This window comes from Vanessa atalanta, chromosome 8, assembly GCF_905147765.1.
Source record: "Vanessa atalanta chromosome 8, ilVanAtal1.2, whole genome shotgun sequence".
Lineage (NCBI taxonomy): Eukaryota > Metazoa > Arthropoda > Insecta > Lepidoptera > Nymphalidae > Vanessa > Vanessa atalanta.
The window spans coordinates 5943012-5960418 of NC_061878.1; the positions used below are offsets into that span (position 1 = coordinate 5943012).

The 17407-nt window shown below is 32.8% G+C and overlaps 3 protein-coding genes across 5 annotated transcripts in view; 2 read left to right on the plus strand and 1 right to left on the minus strand.

Moving 5' to 3' along the window:
• The window catches only part of LOC125065554 (heme peroxidase 2), a 40585-nt gene extending 30747 nt beyond the window's left edge, over nt 1-9838 (plus strand). The window contains exons 5-24 of one of the 2 annotated variants that reach the window (XM_047673226.1): nt 1439-1508; nt 1919-2048; nt 2991-3183; nt 3294-3431; nt 3523-3752; nt 4011-4136; nt 4226-4378; nt 4469-4644; nt 4735-4870; nt 5037-5308; nt 5399-5572; nt 5647-5823; nt 6096-6109; nt 6625-6658; nt 6898-7082; nt 7192-7460; nt 7858-8007; nt 8139-8285; nt 8474-8630; nt 8874-9838. In XM_047673226.1, coding sequence (XP_047529182.1) covers nt 1439-1508; nt 1919-2048; nt 2991-3183; nt 3294-3431; nt 3523-3752; nt 4011-4136; nt 4226-4378; nt 4469-4644; nt 4735-4870; nt 5037-5308; nt 5399-5572; nt 5647-5823; nt 6096-6109; nt 6625-6658; nt 6898-7082; nt 7192-7460; nt 7858-8007; nt 8139-8285; nt 8474-8630; nt 8874-9059 — 3117 coding nt within the window. In that variant the 3' untranslated portion in view covers nt 9060-9838. Of the gene's footprint in view, nt 1-1438; nt 1509-1918; nt 2049-2990; nt 3184-3293; nt 3432-3522; nt 3753-4010; nt 4137-4225; nt 4379-4468; nt 4645-4734; nt 4871-5036; nt 5309-5398; nt 5573-5646; nt 5824-6095; nt 6300-6415; nt 6659-6897; nt 7083-7191; nt 7461-7857; nt 8008-8138; nt 8286-8473; nt 8631-8873 lie in introns of both variants that reach the window. The other variant, XM_047673225.1, reaches the window with a different exon arrangement.
• Nucleotides 9839-10590: 752 nt separating this feature from the next.
• Nucleotides 10591-16192, minus strand: LOC125065555 (serine-threonine kinase receptor-associated protein). 2 transcript variants are annotated; one of them, XM_047673228.1, is made up of 8 exons: nt 15971-16192; nt 14341-14475; nt 14054-14212; nt 13452-13573; nt 13012-13093; nt 12190-12357; nt 11134-11345; nt 10591-10886 (listed from the first exon to the last, which is right to left on the minus strand). In XM_047673228.1, the coding sequence occupies exons 1-7, from the start codon at nt 16083-16085 to the stop codon at nt 11152-11154; spliced, it is 975 nt and encodes a 324-aa protein (XP_047529184.1). In that variant the 5' UTR covers nt 16086-16192; the 3' UTR covers nt 10591-10886; nt 11134-11151. The 2 variants fall into 2 exon arrangements, with proteins under 2 accessions (XP_047529184.1, XP_047529183.1); XM_047673227.1 differs by having other exon boundaries at nt 10601-10889.
• A 725-nt stretch (nt 16193-16917) lies between these two features.
• Nucleotides 16918-17360, plus strand: LOC125065702 (signal peptidase complex subunit 1). The gene has a single exon (XM_047673475.1). The coding sequence runs from the start codon at nt 17014-17016 to the stop codon at nt 17293-17295; it is 282 nt and encodes a 93-aa protein (XP_047529431.1). The 5' UTR covers nt 16918-17013; the 3' UTR covers nt 17296-17360.
• The last annotated feature ends 47 nt before the right edge of the window (nt 17361-17407 follow it).

A 17407-nucleotide genomic window follows, 5' to 3' on the forward strand; every position in this document is an offset into this window, starting at 1 on the left:
AAATTATTCTACTGGCGGAAAATCTAAGCGGATCTAATGTTGAATTTTTGAAGAGCTAAGATTGAAACATTTGTAAAGCAATATTAAAGTTTAATGACATTCTTCAACTATCATTATATTACTTAGAAAACTTACAACAAATTGCAAAACTACAAAAAGTATATTCTCTTAGAATAAAAAAAAAACATGTACATATTAAACCAAAAAGGTCATAATTTTTTTCAACGAAATCAAGTTATATTTTCAAGTGACGTCTTATGGTTCGTGATAGTTCGCGAGGTCACGTGGGGAAAGGTTATAAGTTATTACCTGTCAGTGAAAGCCGTGACGTAATAGTAATCGTAGTTCCTAATACCACGCCTCGTGTATGAAATAATCTGACTGACATCTAATCCGATCGGAGATCGGAAATAGGAACTATAGGTTCTTTCACACGTGGGTGTAGATATCTTTAAGTTTTCTATTAAATTACGTAAGTAGCGGAAAATTTTATCGGTATTAGGTATTGCTTAAGAAGATAGCGATTTCGTTTTAAATTAAGAGCTATTTATTATTTAAACATTTATTGCTAAAGGCATGTACATAACCAACGTGATTTTATAGAACCTAGTCAAAAGTTTTTATGATCTTACTAAAAACTTGGATTTGTTAAACTCGCTTACGAAAGTTACACAATGATAAATGACGATTACGTCTTCTTTATACATACATCGGTTGTGTGAAAGTTTAAACACGCCTTAAGACATTATTTAAGGTAATTCGATGAATGGACTTTTTGTTATACTCAAGCTTTCTTTGATGACACTCTATGACAAGATGATTGTTTAACTCTCATTCATTAGTTTTTTACGTGACTCTTTCCGGTTTTGATATAATTATTTCTTTCGTAAGAATGAACACTTTATAATCACCGGAACTTAAATTCAATGCTTAGACGTTATGTTTCTTTATATACTACTTAATTAATAGCTATATTAAATAGATATATACTGAATTTATGTTTTCATTGATCTCGTGGCTAGCTTATGATATTATAGATCCTGTGGTTCTGTTAAAATATTACGGGCCTGGTCGTGTCGGCGGTTAAAATTGCTGTTATATTTTTTTAAATAAGTCCTTTATAGGACAAAGTTAAGTAATTAGTATGTTTGACGCACCAAATGACTATACCCTTTCCGAGGCATTCCACAAAATTAGTCTCTACATTCGTGTCGGGTTGCCATCCTATCAGATTATGAGAGCGATAAAATTAAGTTTAAGCACATGCACAAACATCGTACATAGTTCTACACTAATATATATCCTGCACATTTGATTGATCAAATAGATTGAAATGTGACCAAAGTCGGTCAGGAATACATCATTCAGTTTACGTTATTTTACATATGTTGAAATAAAACTAAATATTACAATGATTTTTATACGATTTTTTTTTCAGAAATGTGAAGGTTCACATTGCGAATATGTTCGTTCTGCACCGACGAGAAATATTGATAACTGTGGATATGGTAAGTTTAGCAAAACTCTTCAATTTCGATTTGTAAAATTTAACAAACTGTCGTTGTCGAAGTACTGTGTAGAGTTAGATGAGTTAATGAAGGTAACCATTGTCAAAATAGTCCATTGGCCAAATCAACATTTAATTACTATCGATTCCTTTAGAAATCTTACCTGTCATTTAGAAATTTTGTGATGTTGAGGATCGGTCTTCTAAAACATGGAGCTTCCTCGACAAATAACGTTTATGAATTCATTATAATAATAATAATATGAAGTTATTAAGTAATAGGTATTAGGTACGTTTAAATTACAACCGTTTTTGACAAGCTATAATACTATTGTCGTTGTCGATTATAAAATGATGATTTCCTTTAGCAATTACAAATATTTTTAATGGTTGAATTTTTTTTTTTTACAGAATATCGCGATCAAATGAATTTAGCGACATCTGTCCTTGATGGATCCGCTCTTTACGGAAGCTCTGAAAAAGAATTGCGTTCACTTCGATTATACGATGCTGGGAAAATGGATGTTGCTTCCTGTCGCAAGTAAGTTGTTCTACCGTGCTTAGCGGATTGTTTTCTGCAGATAATGATTTTTAATTGAATTCAGTAATTTAATAGATAAGTTTTTATTGAATTTGGATGTTGGCTATATATTTTAAATTCTTTATCGTATGACATATTCGTTTAGTAAGACATGTAGTGAAAGTTGGTTCAGTTAATAGACAATACATTATTTTGTAAAATTACATCTGCTACTATAAATGTACTTATTATAAAAAAAAAAAAATTATATTTTTATTAAGAACACTTGAAGATCTTGCTTAAATTTATCAAATAAAATTTAGTGATTGTTTTAATATTTTTTTAATATATTTTTTTGTTTACAATTAATTGGGACATGCTAAAGTTTTAGGCAATTTTTCCGTTTCAAAGTAGCCTAAATTATCAGAATTTTGTTACAAAAGTCTTTAAGAACTAATTCCATAGAAGGACCATGAACTTTAGGCCAAGGAAACATGTCGTAGCTTAAGTAATCAACTAAACGACTGATTCTATAAGATATTTAATAAAGACAATGTTAGATACTTTACAATGACTATGACCAGAATCAATGACTAAACCAGATAGCTTTAGTTAATTTGAATGATGGTAATGGAAGTAGAATTCCAACATGTCGTCACAGAAATGGATTGTATGCAAACAAGGGCACCCCACCCAACCTTCACATGATTTGCATTCCGCTATAGATTTTGATCTAACTCACGTTTTAGCTAATATTGACTACGAATCAAGAAATACTTACTAAATGTTACCGATCCATGATTTTTCTAATTTTAACTTATATTTTTATAATATGTTATGATAATTAATAGTTCTTACAACCATACCATTAAGTTGCCCAATACAAAAAAAAAAATTCAATACAAACTTCAATACCAAAATTTAAATATTTTTTTCCTATTTAATTTTTTATTTCTGGTTCAGGTGCAATGATGGCTCTCCAACCGCTCCCTTATACAAAACGTTATTAGCTGAACACAACCGTATTGCTGGAGAATTGTACTCGATGAATCCTTTCTGGGAAGATAACGCACTTTTCTTGGAGGCCCGTCGAGCAATCGCTGCTGTTATCCAACATATCACGTACAATGAATTTCTCCCGGTATTATTAGGAGAGGTAAGTTAAATACTTCTATTACTATCTGCAATTATCTTTAATGAGACAGTTATTATAATACTGGATAACTTTTAGTGAAAACAACAAATTACCATATACTTTTATTTCAGGTTGGAATGGCTAAAGCTGAGTTAAAATTAACTTCCCTCGGATTCTGGCGTGGATACTCCAGTTCTAATCGTGCTGGTGCATACGCTGAATTAGTTTCTGTAGCACCTATTTTCGACGCTATGATGAACGAAAAACTGGTAAGATTTTAGTATAATTATTATTTTTAACTTGGGACTTCATTGTTTCTTTTATGTTATTATATATTTTAACTTTTAACTTTTTGTTTAGATAAACACAACGGTAACTCTAAATGACCTTGTTAAAACAAGTGCACATCAAGTCTCCAGATTTACGCCATCAGCACAATGGCATCTCAACCGAGCTCGTGATCATGGTGTGCCATCTTATTTAAAAGTTCTTCGTATGTGTGATCCAATGGCTAACATTAAGTCATACGCTGACTTCGAAAAACTTGGGTTTGATAGGACTCATCAAGAAATGATGGCTGATATGTACAGGTATGGATTTTTTAAATCTTGTTAGTAAAATATAATAATTTGATTCTTCTTCTTGGTTATTTGGTTAGTTATCTGGGATGTTACGACAAATCACTTATTCAATAGTCATATACTAAGGTACTTAGTATTGCTACATCTGATTTGACAATGGTTAATATTTCAGTGCCAATATCAGATAAACATTCAGCATCTGTTGGTCCAATTGCCAGTCTGCCTAACTTTTGTAATAGGATAAAAAACTACATTCGAACTTTTCAGAAATGCTGACGATATTGAGCTGATGATGGCAGGAGCTATGGAAAAACCGGCATCTGGAGCTGTGATTGGGTCTACTCTAGCATGTGTTCTAGCAATGCAGTTTGCTAACCTAAAAAAAAGTGACAGGTAACTAGATTTTTTTAAAACAATCTTTAATTTACAAACTAGAGACTTTATCTTCAACTGCAATTTATAATATGTTATGATTTCATCAGATTTTGGTATGAAAATGATTTACCTCCATCATCGTTCGCTCCTGAACAACTAGCAGCCATCAGGAAGGTGTCCCTTTCTGGACTTTTATGTGCCGCCGATGATTCCCTCGACAACGTTCAACCTAAAGCATTTGTCAAAGAAGATCCCTATTTGTGAGTTTTCTAAGTTTAAACGACCAAAAACATATTCATTAGTTATCGTATCGTATCGAGTAGTGTCTTACTTATGAATGTTTTTCTTAGGAACGCTGCCCAACAATGTTCTCAACACAGTCGCCTTGAGTTATCAGCGTGGCGTGATGAGAACGGTGCAAAAGCAGCTGAACGGCTCTCACAGGATATGCTTGCTGCTGCTCTGCACAAAGCCAAGCAGGAAATGGCTGACAGAAAGAAACTCGAGTACATGCTGTGGGAAGCCCGTGAGTATCATTTACAGAGTTAATAATGATTATTTTTATACGTAATAATTTAAGCATATTTTGAGTAACACCTTAATAAACTATTTACAGATGGAGGAGCAGATCCTAAATCTCCAGTTGGTACTGCGGCATCCTTTTCAAAAGCAAATAAATACGCTTTGAAACTTGCCAATACTTCACTATTCTTTGAATTCGCTACAAACGAACTTCTTAATTCTGTTAATGGGTAAGAAAATAATATAACGTGTCATTATTATTCATCAATTATTATATATTATTATCATATATTGTACTAGTAATACATATAATTCTTGCAATAATAATTATTATTTAACAGCAAACTAAAACCAAAAGTCAACTATTTTAGAAACTAAATAATTTGTATGTTACAGGCGTCGTCGCAAGCGTCAAATATTCGACGATTCACTTGGTTTCGGTACCTCCAATGAGTTTGTGGATTCTTTACAATCAGTCGATGTGAGCAGCTTCCTTGGTCAAGACCAAGTTGGACCAATTATCGAACCTCAATGTGACGATAACGGCAACTGTGATCCAGATAGCCCGTTCAGAACTTATACAGGATATTGCAACAATCTACGTAATCCTAATTTAGGAAAAAGTTTGACAACTTTCGCAAGATTACTACCACCAGTCTATGAAGATGGTAATTATATAATTACTTTAAAATTATATTGATTATTATTAATATTCGAATTGACAGACCATACAAACCGTTTATTTTTATTTATTAAAGGTGTAAGCCGTCCTCGTATCAATTCGGTAACTGGAACTCCGCTGCCCTCTCCTCGTATCGTATCAACAGTCATACATCCCGACATATCAAACTTACACACACGGTACACATTAATGGTAATGCAGTTCGCACAGTTCCTCGATCACGAACTCACTATGACGCCTATTCATAAAGGTAAATACATATTTTCCTTATGTATAGTATAAAAAGGTAGGAAAGCATATATTAATAATTCTTTATATTTCCAGGTTTCCACGAATCTATACCAGACTGCAGATCGTGTGACTCTCCGCGTACAGTTCACCCTGAATGCAATCCGTTCCCAGTGCCACGCGGTGATCACTACTACCCCGAAGTAAACATAACCTCAGGCGAGCGTCTCTGCTTCCCATTCATGAGGAGTTTGCCGGGACAACAGCAATTGGGTAAGAAATTAAAATATGATAAGAGGTTACCCCAGGACTAGTAAAATCTATAATAATGGTCATGATTTTTCCAAAAAATTCCCATCAACGGAATATGATTAATAGCTAGTCCGTAAGTATTTATTATTATTTACCTTGAAGCCACATCAATTTCCATTACAATATTTAATAAAATTTTATCAAAATTGGGAATATTTCACTCTTTAATTACAAGCAATAATTAAGTAAATAAAAATGTGCAATAATTAAATTCTTGTTTTTCTCATTTCTAGGACCTCGTGAACAAGTTAATCAAAACACTGCTTTCCTTGATGCTTCGGTCATCTATGGAGAAAATCCTTGTATTGTACGTAAGCTTCGAGGCTTCAACGGCCGACTGAACGCTACCGCCAACCCTCTTAATGGCAGAGATTTATTGCCACGTTCCGACAGCCACCCCGAGTGTAAAGCAGCAAGCGGTTTTTGTTTCATTGCTGGTAAGTCTGACTTCAACTTATGTATAAAATAATAGCAATTGATGTCTGGCGCAGTCTTGTCAACGTAACTTTAAAATTAGATATTGTTTCTCTATAAATTTGACCATTTTTTTTAGGTGACGGCAGAGCATCTGAACAACCTGGTCTAACTGCCATTCACACTATCTTCCTTCGTGAACACAACCGCCTGGTCGAAGGTTTACGTGGAGTGAACCCCCACTGGGATGCCGATTTACTATTCGAACACGCTCGTCGTATTGTTGCTGCGCAGTTCACACACATCATTTACAACGAATTTCTTCCACGATTGTTATCTTGGAATGCTGTTAATCTATATGGGCTGAAACTATTGCCTTCAGGTAAAACTTATAATTTTTAATATACTTGGTGGTAGGGCTTCGTGCAACCCTATCTGGGCAGGTACCACCCTCTCATCAGATATTCTACCGCCAAACAGCAATACTTAGTATTGTTGTGTTCCGGTTTGGAGTGTGAGTGAGCCTTTAAAAAATTCTTATCAAATGTACAATTATCTAGTTATATATGTACCTTTTTTTTTATTATTCAAATAATGTCTAACAAATCAATATTCTTCCAGGTTACTATAAAGAATACTCTCCCACCTGCAATCCCGCTATTGTAACCGAGTTTGCTGCCGCTGCATTCCGATTTGGTCATTCACTATTGAGGCCACATTTGCCACGTCTTTCACCAACTTACCAACCTGTTGATCCACCAATTCTACTCAGAGATGGATTCTTCAGACCCGACATGTTTATGAACGTACGTATTTCAAATGAAACCATCTAATTAACAATTATAATATTATATTGGATTAAATATATATAAATATTCGATTTTCGATAATAGAAGAATATATCATCTGTTTTAGCACCCACCAATGGTTGACGAACTCATGCGTGGTCTGGCATCCACTCCAATGGAAACTCTCGACCAATTCATCACCGGCGAAGTCACAAACCACCTGTTTGAAGATCGTCGTATACCTTTTTCTGGAATTGATTTAGTCGCTCTTAATGTCCAAAGAGCAAGAGATCACGGTATCCCAAGCTATAACAACTACAGAGCCTTATGTAATCTTAAGAGAGCTACAACTTTCGAAGATTTGGCTAGAGAAATCCCAGATGAAGTTATTGCGAGGTAATTATTTGAAAGAGAAAGCAAATAATGATTGCTAGGTTTTGAGTGATATTGTTCGTAGCTATAATTCTTAAATGTATATAGAGATAGTGTATGTACATATATAGAGATACGGTAATTTACTTACATAAAAGAGATCGTTGGGAGTGATCACCCATGGTGGTAGATACTAAAAAGTGTTTTTTGTTATTCATTTATAGGAAATATTTTTATAATACTTGCTATATAAATTATACTTTTATTTCAACCATAACAGTGTTCGTTCTTGATAAAATGATTAGATAGAAAACATGTATGATTTAGAAATTACGACCTGTAAAAATGATCTCGCATATTACCTACTTGTTTTTTAAATAATTGAACTATTATGTTATAAAATTCTTATTTATTATTTCAGATTCAAGAGGATATACGCAACTGTAGACGACATTGATCTTTTCCCTGGTGGCATGAGCGAGCGTCCTCTGCAAGGAGGTCTCGTCGGCCCTACATTCGCTTGCATCATCGCTATTCAGTTCAGACAACTCAGAAAATGTGATCGTTTCTGGTGAGTGTTTAATTTGCGTTTTTTTTTTTTGTTAAATAGATAACATTTCAACTATGTAACTTTAAAGGCATTCAATAATTCCGAATATTAAGAAAATTAAATACATTTTAAATGTTTCTTTGTTTATAAAGGTATGAAAACGATAATAGAGCGGCTCGTTTTACGGAACAACAGCTCTCGGAAATCCGCAAATCGACGCTCTCCAAGGTGCTCTGCGATAACTTTGACATTGCGAGTGATATTCAACGTGCTTCTTTTGACCTTCCTAGCAATTTCCTGTAAGTCAATTGTTACAACATTATAACCAGCCAGCCAGTATCATAATAGCGTATACCTACGTCATTATGTTGACGATTTATAATTTACTAGTGAATTATTAATATTAGTATCATCTACAAGTTAAATTGTATCGAAGTAACGAGGAACCAATGGATAAAGGTGAATTAACCTGTTCCCGCTTTTACAGGAACCCCCGTGTCCCATGTGCATCGTTACCGAAGTTAGACCTATCAGCGTGGCGTGAGAGTTCAACTCAAGGTTGTCTGATCGCAGGCCGCTCTGTACCACTCAGTGATTCAGCTTTCCCGTCTCCCTGTACTTCTTGCATCTGTACCGTCGAAGGGGTAAGATTTTGTGAATTTTCATTTAAAATTTATATTTAACATGATTCACATTGACTATTGACTACGTATTGAATACTATTTAATATTTTACACAGTACAATGCATAAGCATTGTACTGTGTAAAATATCGACTACGTTGGTATATTTTTGATATTGGGAATCGTGACTAAATAAGGTGAAAACATCAATAATATTAATTTATATATATTTAAAATATTAATATGATTATAATAATTTCTAAAGGCTCAGTGCGCATCCCTCCGTATAACGGACTGCGCACAGCTCTGGCGCGAATGGCCGCGCGAGGCGGTGCTGCGCGACGACGTGTGTACGGCGCAGTGCGGAGCCGCGCCGACGCAGCCGCGCGCACCAAGGAGACCGCATCTCAACTTCAAGTTCCCGGACTTAACACCTTTTATCGCCAAGTGAGACGATTTGAACGCGGCAAATGTGAAAAGTGATGTGACTTATAAACCCAGTGATGTGAGTGAATGAAAACTTACAAATAATATGTAATGATCCAATATCGATACAAACAATGCAGTTTCAAATGTTATTATAATAATTGTAATCCATCGTATAAATTTAGAGTCAAGTTAAATATTTACAAGTTAAAAGAATATAAAAGCAAATACTTTATATATAACTGAACAATGTGAATGCAAGGGTTTATATGAAACGCCCAATGACATTTTTATTTTTATAAGTGGTCATAAATGAATTGCTTGCGCGAACATAACTAGTATCATATACATTACATTTCTACCATAATATGAATGTAAGTATTAAATATCTCTTTAATTATTATCAACAATAAAACATCGGTAACCCGTGTTACTATTAAAAAATAAACAAGTCATTTGAAACAAGGTCACATAAATAAACGTGATGTGACAATGCGCATTTACGGCCATCTTAAGCTTTAATTTAAAAAAATGAAACGATACAAAATAATTTAAGATTACTATATAAGTCTCAAATATCACAACCACCAATATATTGTTACTATTAACAGAATTTTACCATTCATGTTACCATTAAACGTACAAGATTAATAGGGGTCGATTAAAAAATAATTTAATAAAAATAGTCCTTTGTAAAATAATAAAACTTCTCACTGCCTAGGTTTCTGTCTAATGTTAAGTTTATGTAAATTATTTTTGTAAAATATTGGCATAATTATTTTTTTACTTAGTCTTAATTTTTACAAAGTAATATTAGGGAATAAAAACTCAAAAATAGTCATACAAGTGTTTCATTCAACATCACAATATCGATTTATTTTATTCGTAACAAATGACGATTCTTTATACATTTGCACATCTGTTTCAGCATTTAAACTATATATCTTTGCTTAAAAAACCAGTCATATAATCTATATGCTTTATAAAAAAATAATATCGGTTCATAGAGCCAATAACATAAGAAAATAATCAGCAAACTTATGTAACTAAATATCATAATTTAGCATTTACAAGATGCTAGATTTTGTGACAACTATAAAATTGTAAAAATATGAATAACTTGACTAAATTATTATTCGCGAATTTCTCAAAATCAATATTTATTAAATTACTTAATATGTTATATAATCGTTAAAAATACTTGTACATAATGTCCGGCCCCTAAGAGAATGTGTTCCTGACAACTACTTGATCAAACGAATGATGTAACTTTAAAGTAGTAGTAGTAGTAAGAATTTTTGATTAAACTAATACTATAATTTTTTCGCCGTACTAATGAATATCATCATTCAAAACGATGTCAATTGTAAAAATGTCAATTTTGCACTAAATTTAATAGATAACCTAAATATTATTTTAATACATATTACCACAATATAATTTATATATAGTTTATAGTAGGTACAAAATTATGTTAACTATCTTGAAGTGTATCACTAATCATTACTGGCTGAATAGACGTCAGGAATGCATTCTCTCAGGACTTTAATATAATAAAACAAATAAAAGTGCAAATATTATTTACAAATCACTTTATTTCGTTTCATAATATTATCAAGTCTATTTAAGTTTCTTTTTACAATAAATACATTGCATTTGAGTATAAAAAGTAGTGTTGCCGTATAAAATAAACAACACAAACACTGGACAATCGTTAAAGTCTTGATTTATACGTCCCGCACATATTGTATGTACATCAAACACTTGGCCTGGTGACTGCTACCGTCACGTTCGTGGTTCGTCGTAACCACCAAGCGCTCAATTTTGATTGCACATTGTCTTCTTCTCTTCACTTCTGAAAGATTTACAGGAAAATATTATATATCGTTACTATTAAAAGGTCGTATATAAAATCGTTAATCTAAATAACAGCTTCAAAATACATGCAAGCCACCAGGATTTTTGGGTGCTTAGAAAACTGCATGTGTGGGACGATATTAGCTATATGCATACCTAACAACCTGTGTTAAAGCAACATGGTTAAATTAGTTCAAATATTTTCCTCAAGAGAAGAGTTTATGCCCTGTACACACACTCACGGGTAAGTCTAGGCAGTGTCAGTTCGCGGCAACTTCTTTGAAGCCGTTGGCGATGGGCTGGTGCTCGTTGCTGCGACGCCACAGTCCGTACACGCGGCCCGGCACCGCCTGCCACAGCCGCACCGTGCCGTCCTCCGAGCCCGTCGCGTACAACTCGCCATCAGGCGACCAGCGTACGCAGTGCACCGGGCCGAAGTGACCTTTGTTTGATTCTGGAATCATACAATGAGACTGTTGAAAAACCTTTTCTTTTCAATAAATTAAAGGAAACTTTACTTTTTGTTTCATTTAAGATAAGATTTTTTGCACCACAGAGAAAGCCACTTTATTATTTATTTTCAGAGGCATAGCTAACTGCAGGCAGTTATCATCAGCATCAGCCGTAAAGTAAAGGGACCCCAAGATAATGGCATATATGTGTAAGGAAGTTTAAAATGCTCTTCTATCTGTTATTTTTTTATGGTGCAAAATGCTGTCTGCAGACACATATTAAATGCGGTATTTTTAATTAATAATAAAGGAACAGTAAAATTCTTAAAATTGAGCTAAGGTTGGTACTAATTATTATTCTTTTCCTTCCTTCTTTATCAATCAACAACACACCATTAAAAGAATCTTGTCTTAACAGTTTGTCTATATTTGGTCATGAATCTCAATAACTTACTACTAGTGATTGTAATAAATCATTGTAATAATAATAATTAATTTAACTTCCTGATACAATTTCCTTGTATTCTTATTTCTATATCAAAAGACAAAAGAAATAATCTCATTTTTACTTTACACCATATAAATATTGATTCTGTTGGTGTAGTTAATCAAATATTTCAGGTTTTCTCTAAGTTTTTACGAGTTTAAATTATGTTTATAATTGATTTTACACTTAGTGGTAAAACAAAACCTCATTATGATAACTGCATGTAATAAATGAAAATCTGCCAACCTGCATTGGAGCAATGAATAAACTCCAAAACTTTGCTCAGAAAGGAAGCAGTTTGAAGTTTATATATTGATGACAATTAATTTAGTTATGTTCAAAATGTTTATATTACTTACCAAGTTCAGTGCCAGTATTGTAGTCAAACTTGTAAACCTTGAGATCCTCTCCGCCGCATACAAAAGTGGCTCGACTTGGAGCCAGCGAGGCAGAGAAACATTTAGTTGGCACAGGGAACTCGCGCATCTTACGCATCGTGTCTGACGAGTAGAATGAGACATTGGTACCTGAAATAAAAGACAAAAATATTACAAACAGTTCATTAAAACGTTCAATTTACCTATATATAACTTAATTATAGGTGTCCTGTTAGTTCACCTGTGTTTTTTTAGTATAAATTTTATTTTATTTTTTCAAACAAACATGTATTCAGTTTTTTTAATTATAGGTAGGCAGATGGGCAAATGGGCCACCACAGATAGGTGCTGTAAGAAAATTAGCCACTCCTACTGCCAAGCACAACCAACCTATGGAGTTATGTCATGTTCATTGTGCCTGTAGTTACAGTAGCTCACTTACTCTTCAAACATAACAATACTAAGTATTGATGTTTTGTAGTAGAATATCCCATGAAAGGGTGGTACCTACCCAGGCACAAATCCCTAAAACCAAGTATGTGCTGTCAATTCCTTTGGTCTACCTTTTGTATAACTGAGCATTGTGTTACTTTTATTATGCCTCATAGTTTTATTTCAAGCAGCATCACAGTCTAAATTTCAGGATTAGTGATGGTTAAACAAATTTTAACTGAACTCTACATGTTGTCTTGGGTGTTATGTGAACAAGTTCTTATTGGTCTTAAGTATATAGGATTGAGATATAAAATTATACATTATTTTTTCTTTACCTTTCTCAATAAACGGGCTATAATTAATTCTTACCATGTGCTACAGTCAATACAGCTCCATCTCTTGATAATTCTAAACTGTTAGGTATTGTTGAGAATTCAATTTTATGAACCTCCTGAAAATTACAAAACATTTAAAATATTTAGAAAAAAAATGCAAAGTATCAGTTTATACGTCGTATAAAACGCCGCCCGCATTTAAATAGACATTTATCTAAATATAGGTAATGCTAAAACTACTGGTGACAAAAAGGAAAAAAGACAAATTGTCTTTGACAATATATTTGCTGTCAACAATTATATGGTTACTGTTATCTATAACAGATAGATATATGCAGCAGCATTATAAATATTAACATACTATATACCTTATGTCTGTATTAAACTAAAATAATATATAACTACCATATCAATCAGATTAAGTTTTTGCATGACTATAATATTATTAATAAAATGAATAATATAAAAACTCACCTGGCCGCTTGTGCGATCCCAGACACGCATCGTAAGGTCATCGCTAACACTCACTATACGCGAGTTGTGCAAAAAGACAGCATGCCTTATGCTGCTTGTGTGCGCACTTATTTTTTCAAGGGCTGCAAATTATAAGAGTTTGACATTTAACGATTTTATGGCTTTTATTTATGCCAATAGGGGACAGATAACCAATTATAACATATTTTAGTAGCAAGTGACCGAAATGAATCCAAATAAGACTGAATTGTTAATCACATTGCGTCAACAGCCCATTCTTAAACACAACAAAAACACGCCCGGGTGCAATCACTCCAGCAGTGTTTTGGCGATCTCCCCTATAGGTTTTTACGAAAGATTTTTGAGACCTGGGGCACCACACAGTTGGTCCAAGTCTTGATAACCATTGGCGAAATGCACCCCAACGTGCGGCATCCGTGTTTTTTCTAACCCAGCCTTGATTAAGACGGGACTCGCGTTCAAAGAAGTTACAATCACAATCAATACATTTACATATATACATAAATAAAGGTCTTTGTTGAACTTGTCTTGATTTAAAATTCTAGCTTTTAGTCATCATAATAAATACATAAAATTCTTACATCCTGCATCTGGCTTGTTAAGATCAAATACTCTTATTATCTTCTCATTGCTAGCAGTCAGCAATAGAGTGTCATCGGCATTAAAGTTGACGCTTTTCACTATATGTTCGTGATCAAAAGTATGAACCACTTCACCATATCGCGCGTCCCATAATTTAGCTATAAAATAAAATTTATGTTTAAAAAAAAAACAGTGTTCCATAATATAATTGTAATTATAATATTATCAAGACTATTGTTTAATTTTAATAATTTTGTTAACATAACTTTAGTAAAATAAAAATCACCTGTAAAATCAGCTGCTCCACTAGCAGCTAAATTGGCATTTTGGGTTAAAGCTACCCCCCACACTGCACCTTTGTGGCCCTCAAATGTTCCAATCCAATCTCCAGTCTCACCTTGTCTTAGCATAGGCTTGCCATCTACAGGGGAACAAATTATGTGTAACATATGCATTATGTATAGATAGTGACTTTGAAACAGAGTGAAGGCAATTGGTTACTATAAACAAGGTTATTGTGAATGGGCACAAGAAAATTATAGGTATTGATTCTAAATATATTGAAAGTAGATATAACTTCTGTACCATTTTATTATAAATAAAGTTACTTAATACATTATTGCTGCTACTAAATCTGTCTATGTTCATTAATTGTTACGTTAGCTAGTAAATTATGATATATAGTCGAACTTCTGTAAGAACAAGAACTCAAAAAAATTGAGTTATTAGGTTTTCGACTTAAAGAGAGTTTTGACTTTTGAAAGAAAATATTCAAATTTTAGATTAATTGCAACCAATCTTGAGTCACTGATTAATTCAATATCAAGAGAGTTAAGTAATGAAACCTCCATTACTTGAGAATTCAACAAATCTACATTAAGACTTGAAGTTTTATGTCCATCAAAACATTTTATGTCCATTTGACTTATCAAAGTTTGTCTTACAAAAGTTTTATTTTATAAGTCCATTTGGATTGGATAAACCACAAAATCTATTATTATTGCAATAAAGTGTTACCAAAATAAAATATAATAAATAATGGTCTTTCCAGGATAAAATCGTAATGTTTTTCACATCACAAACATAAAAAAGTAGGTTCATTTTTGGCATAAATGAGAAGATATTTAAAATTAAAATATCCTCAAACTAGATTCTAATCAGAACATACTACTAGAAATTATAAGTATTTGCTCTTTACAAGATTGAAATATGATGTTTCAATCGAGTCCACAATTCATATCCAATTTGTGACATAATTTCAATTTGTGTATCTTTAACCTTTATTTACACATATAACATGTTGCTGAACAGATGGTAGCCCTCCTATTATGAGTAAGGTCAACCATAGTAACAAAAGCAATGAAACAATAATTATACCAGGACAAATATTTTAAAGTCTTTCCTTGTATGATACAATGAAAGTAACTAATGTTTACTTAACATTCCATGTTGTAAACATTAATGTCAAGATTCGATTTGTACCTTGAAGAAATACAAGGTGACCCAGAATATATAGAAGAAATGTCAACAAGCTTAACGTAAAAGAAATAAAGGCTTGACCCTAGAGATTTTGTATTTGCAATAAGAATGTAAGTCATGTCCAAGTCACAAGAATAAAAAGCACAACTTGTCTATCAAGGTAAGCTACCGCCGCGAGGAAATACACGAACGGAACCTCAAGGTACTTCCTGCAAGTCCGGAAAGAGAAGGTCATTACAGCCTTAGCAGAAATTAAACTTCACGTATTGACTTACACAAAACAAAAAAAAAATGAAGGCCTTTCGAATATCTCTTTACGCCTAACATCTGTCGCGTGAATCCCAAACAAATACGCCCAAACACACTTGCAAGTCTTCCACCTACATGTAGGCCAAGGCAAAAGGGCACCCCGAGTGCAAAGCAATAATTAAACTTACCTTTACAGGCCGAAATCAAAAAATATCCATCTTTTGTAACGTCACTGAAGTCCAAATGTACAACTGGTCTAGTATGGCCACCACATGTGAGAGGAACTTGTTTGAAAGTTGTCATTTTTTGTTTGAAATTTTTAGTTTGTTGTACTTTTGTAAAATAAAACTAGTTACTTTAAAAATTAACCTAATGAGTCTGATCGTTCTGAATGTTGACAATCGACTGACGGCAAAATGCATTGTGGTGTTGCTACAGGTGTCTACATTATTCGCAATCGCAAATCGCAACTTTTTTTATATTCTTATTATACAAGTACCTACCTACACAATCAATAACTTTTAGAATGCTAACTTCTTTGCTGAAGTATTCATATTTTTTTATCCCAATATACAAAATTGAGATATTGATCTGTTTCATAAATACGTATTGGAATTATTATGTATAAGATGTTGAGATTAAGGTTATAGTGATTTTTTTTCCTTATTTAGTATATAATGTATGTATGTAATAGTATATAAGCAAATTATTTTATCTATTCATTACATTATAAAAATAGCGTAATATATAATATTAATAAAAAATATTAACGAAACAATATCTAGATTCTCATAAAAGAACCAAAACTTTGTTTTATAAAGTGTAATTGAATTTAAAAAAAAAAGATTGAAGTTAGAACAGAAAAAAATTAAATTAAAATACTACAAAATATATATATTTATTTTAAGTTTGAATATAATAAATTGAGCATACGGGGCTGCGAATCTGTTCAAATGTTATTATTATTCGAGTTGTAATTTATGTTTTAACTATTAACATAATATTACATTTTAAACATGTGAGTTTAATTTACTTTTGTCTTTACATCTGAGCGATTTATTTCAAAAATATATTTTTCTAGATGGTAATTCTACGATTATACTTTATCTATATTTTTCGCCATAATTAAGAATAAAGTATTATTGACGTGTTGTTTGTCTACGTCGCCTTGTCAGTGGTGAATTTAGTGTCAAGATATTAACTAAACAAATCAGTTTTCTTAACTTATAAAATGGATATTTTTACGTCTATCCCAACCCATATAGACTACGTTGGACAAGCGAAGGCAGAAAAGCTTTACAGAGCTATAATAACATTATTCAGCATCGTCGGTTTTATTTGGGGTTATATTGTACAACAATTTTCTCAATCTGTCTACATTTTGGGTGCAGGATTTATACTAGCTGCAATTTTAACTTTACCACCATGGCCGATGTATCGCAGAAACCCTCTGAATTGGCAAAATCCTAGAAATACTGATGAAAAATCATCTGGCAAGAAAGGAAAAAAGTAACATGAAGCATCTAAATGACGTGTCGCTATTATTGATCTTATTTTTAATAAATAAATAGCTTTTAAGGTAAAAATCTTTTATTTTTCAGTATAATTAATATCAGTTTATAGTT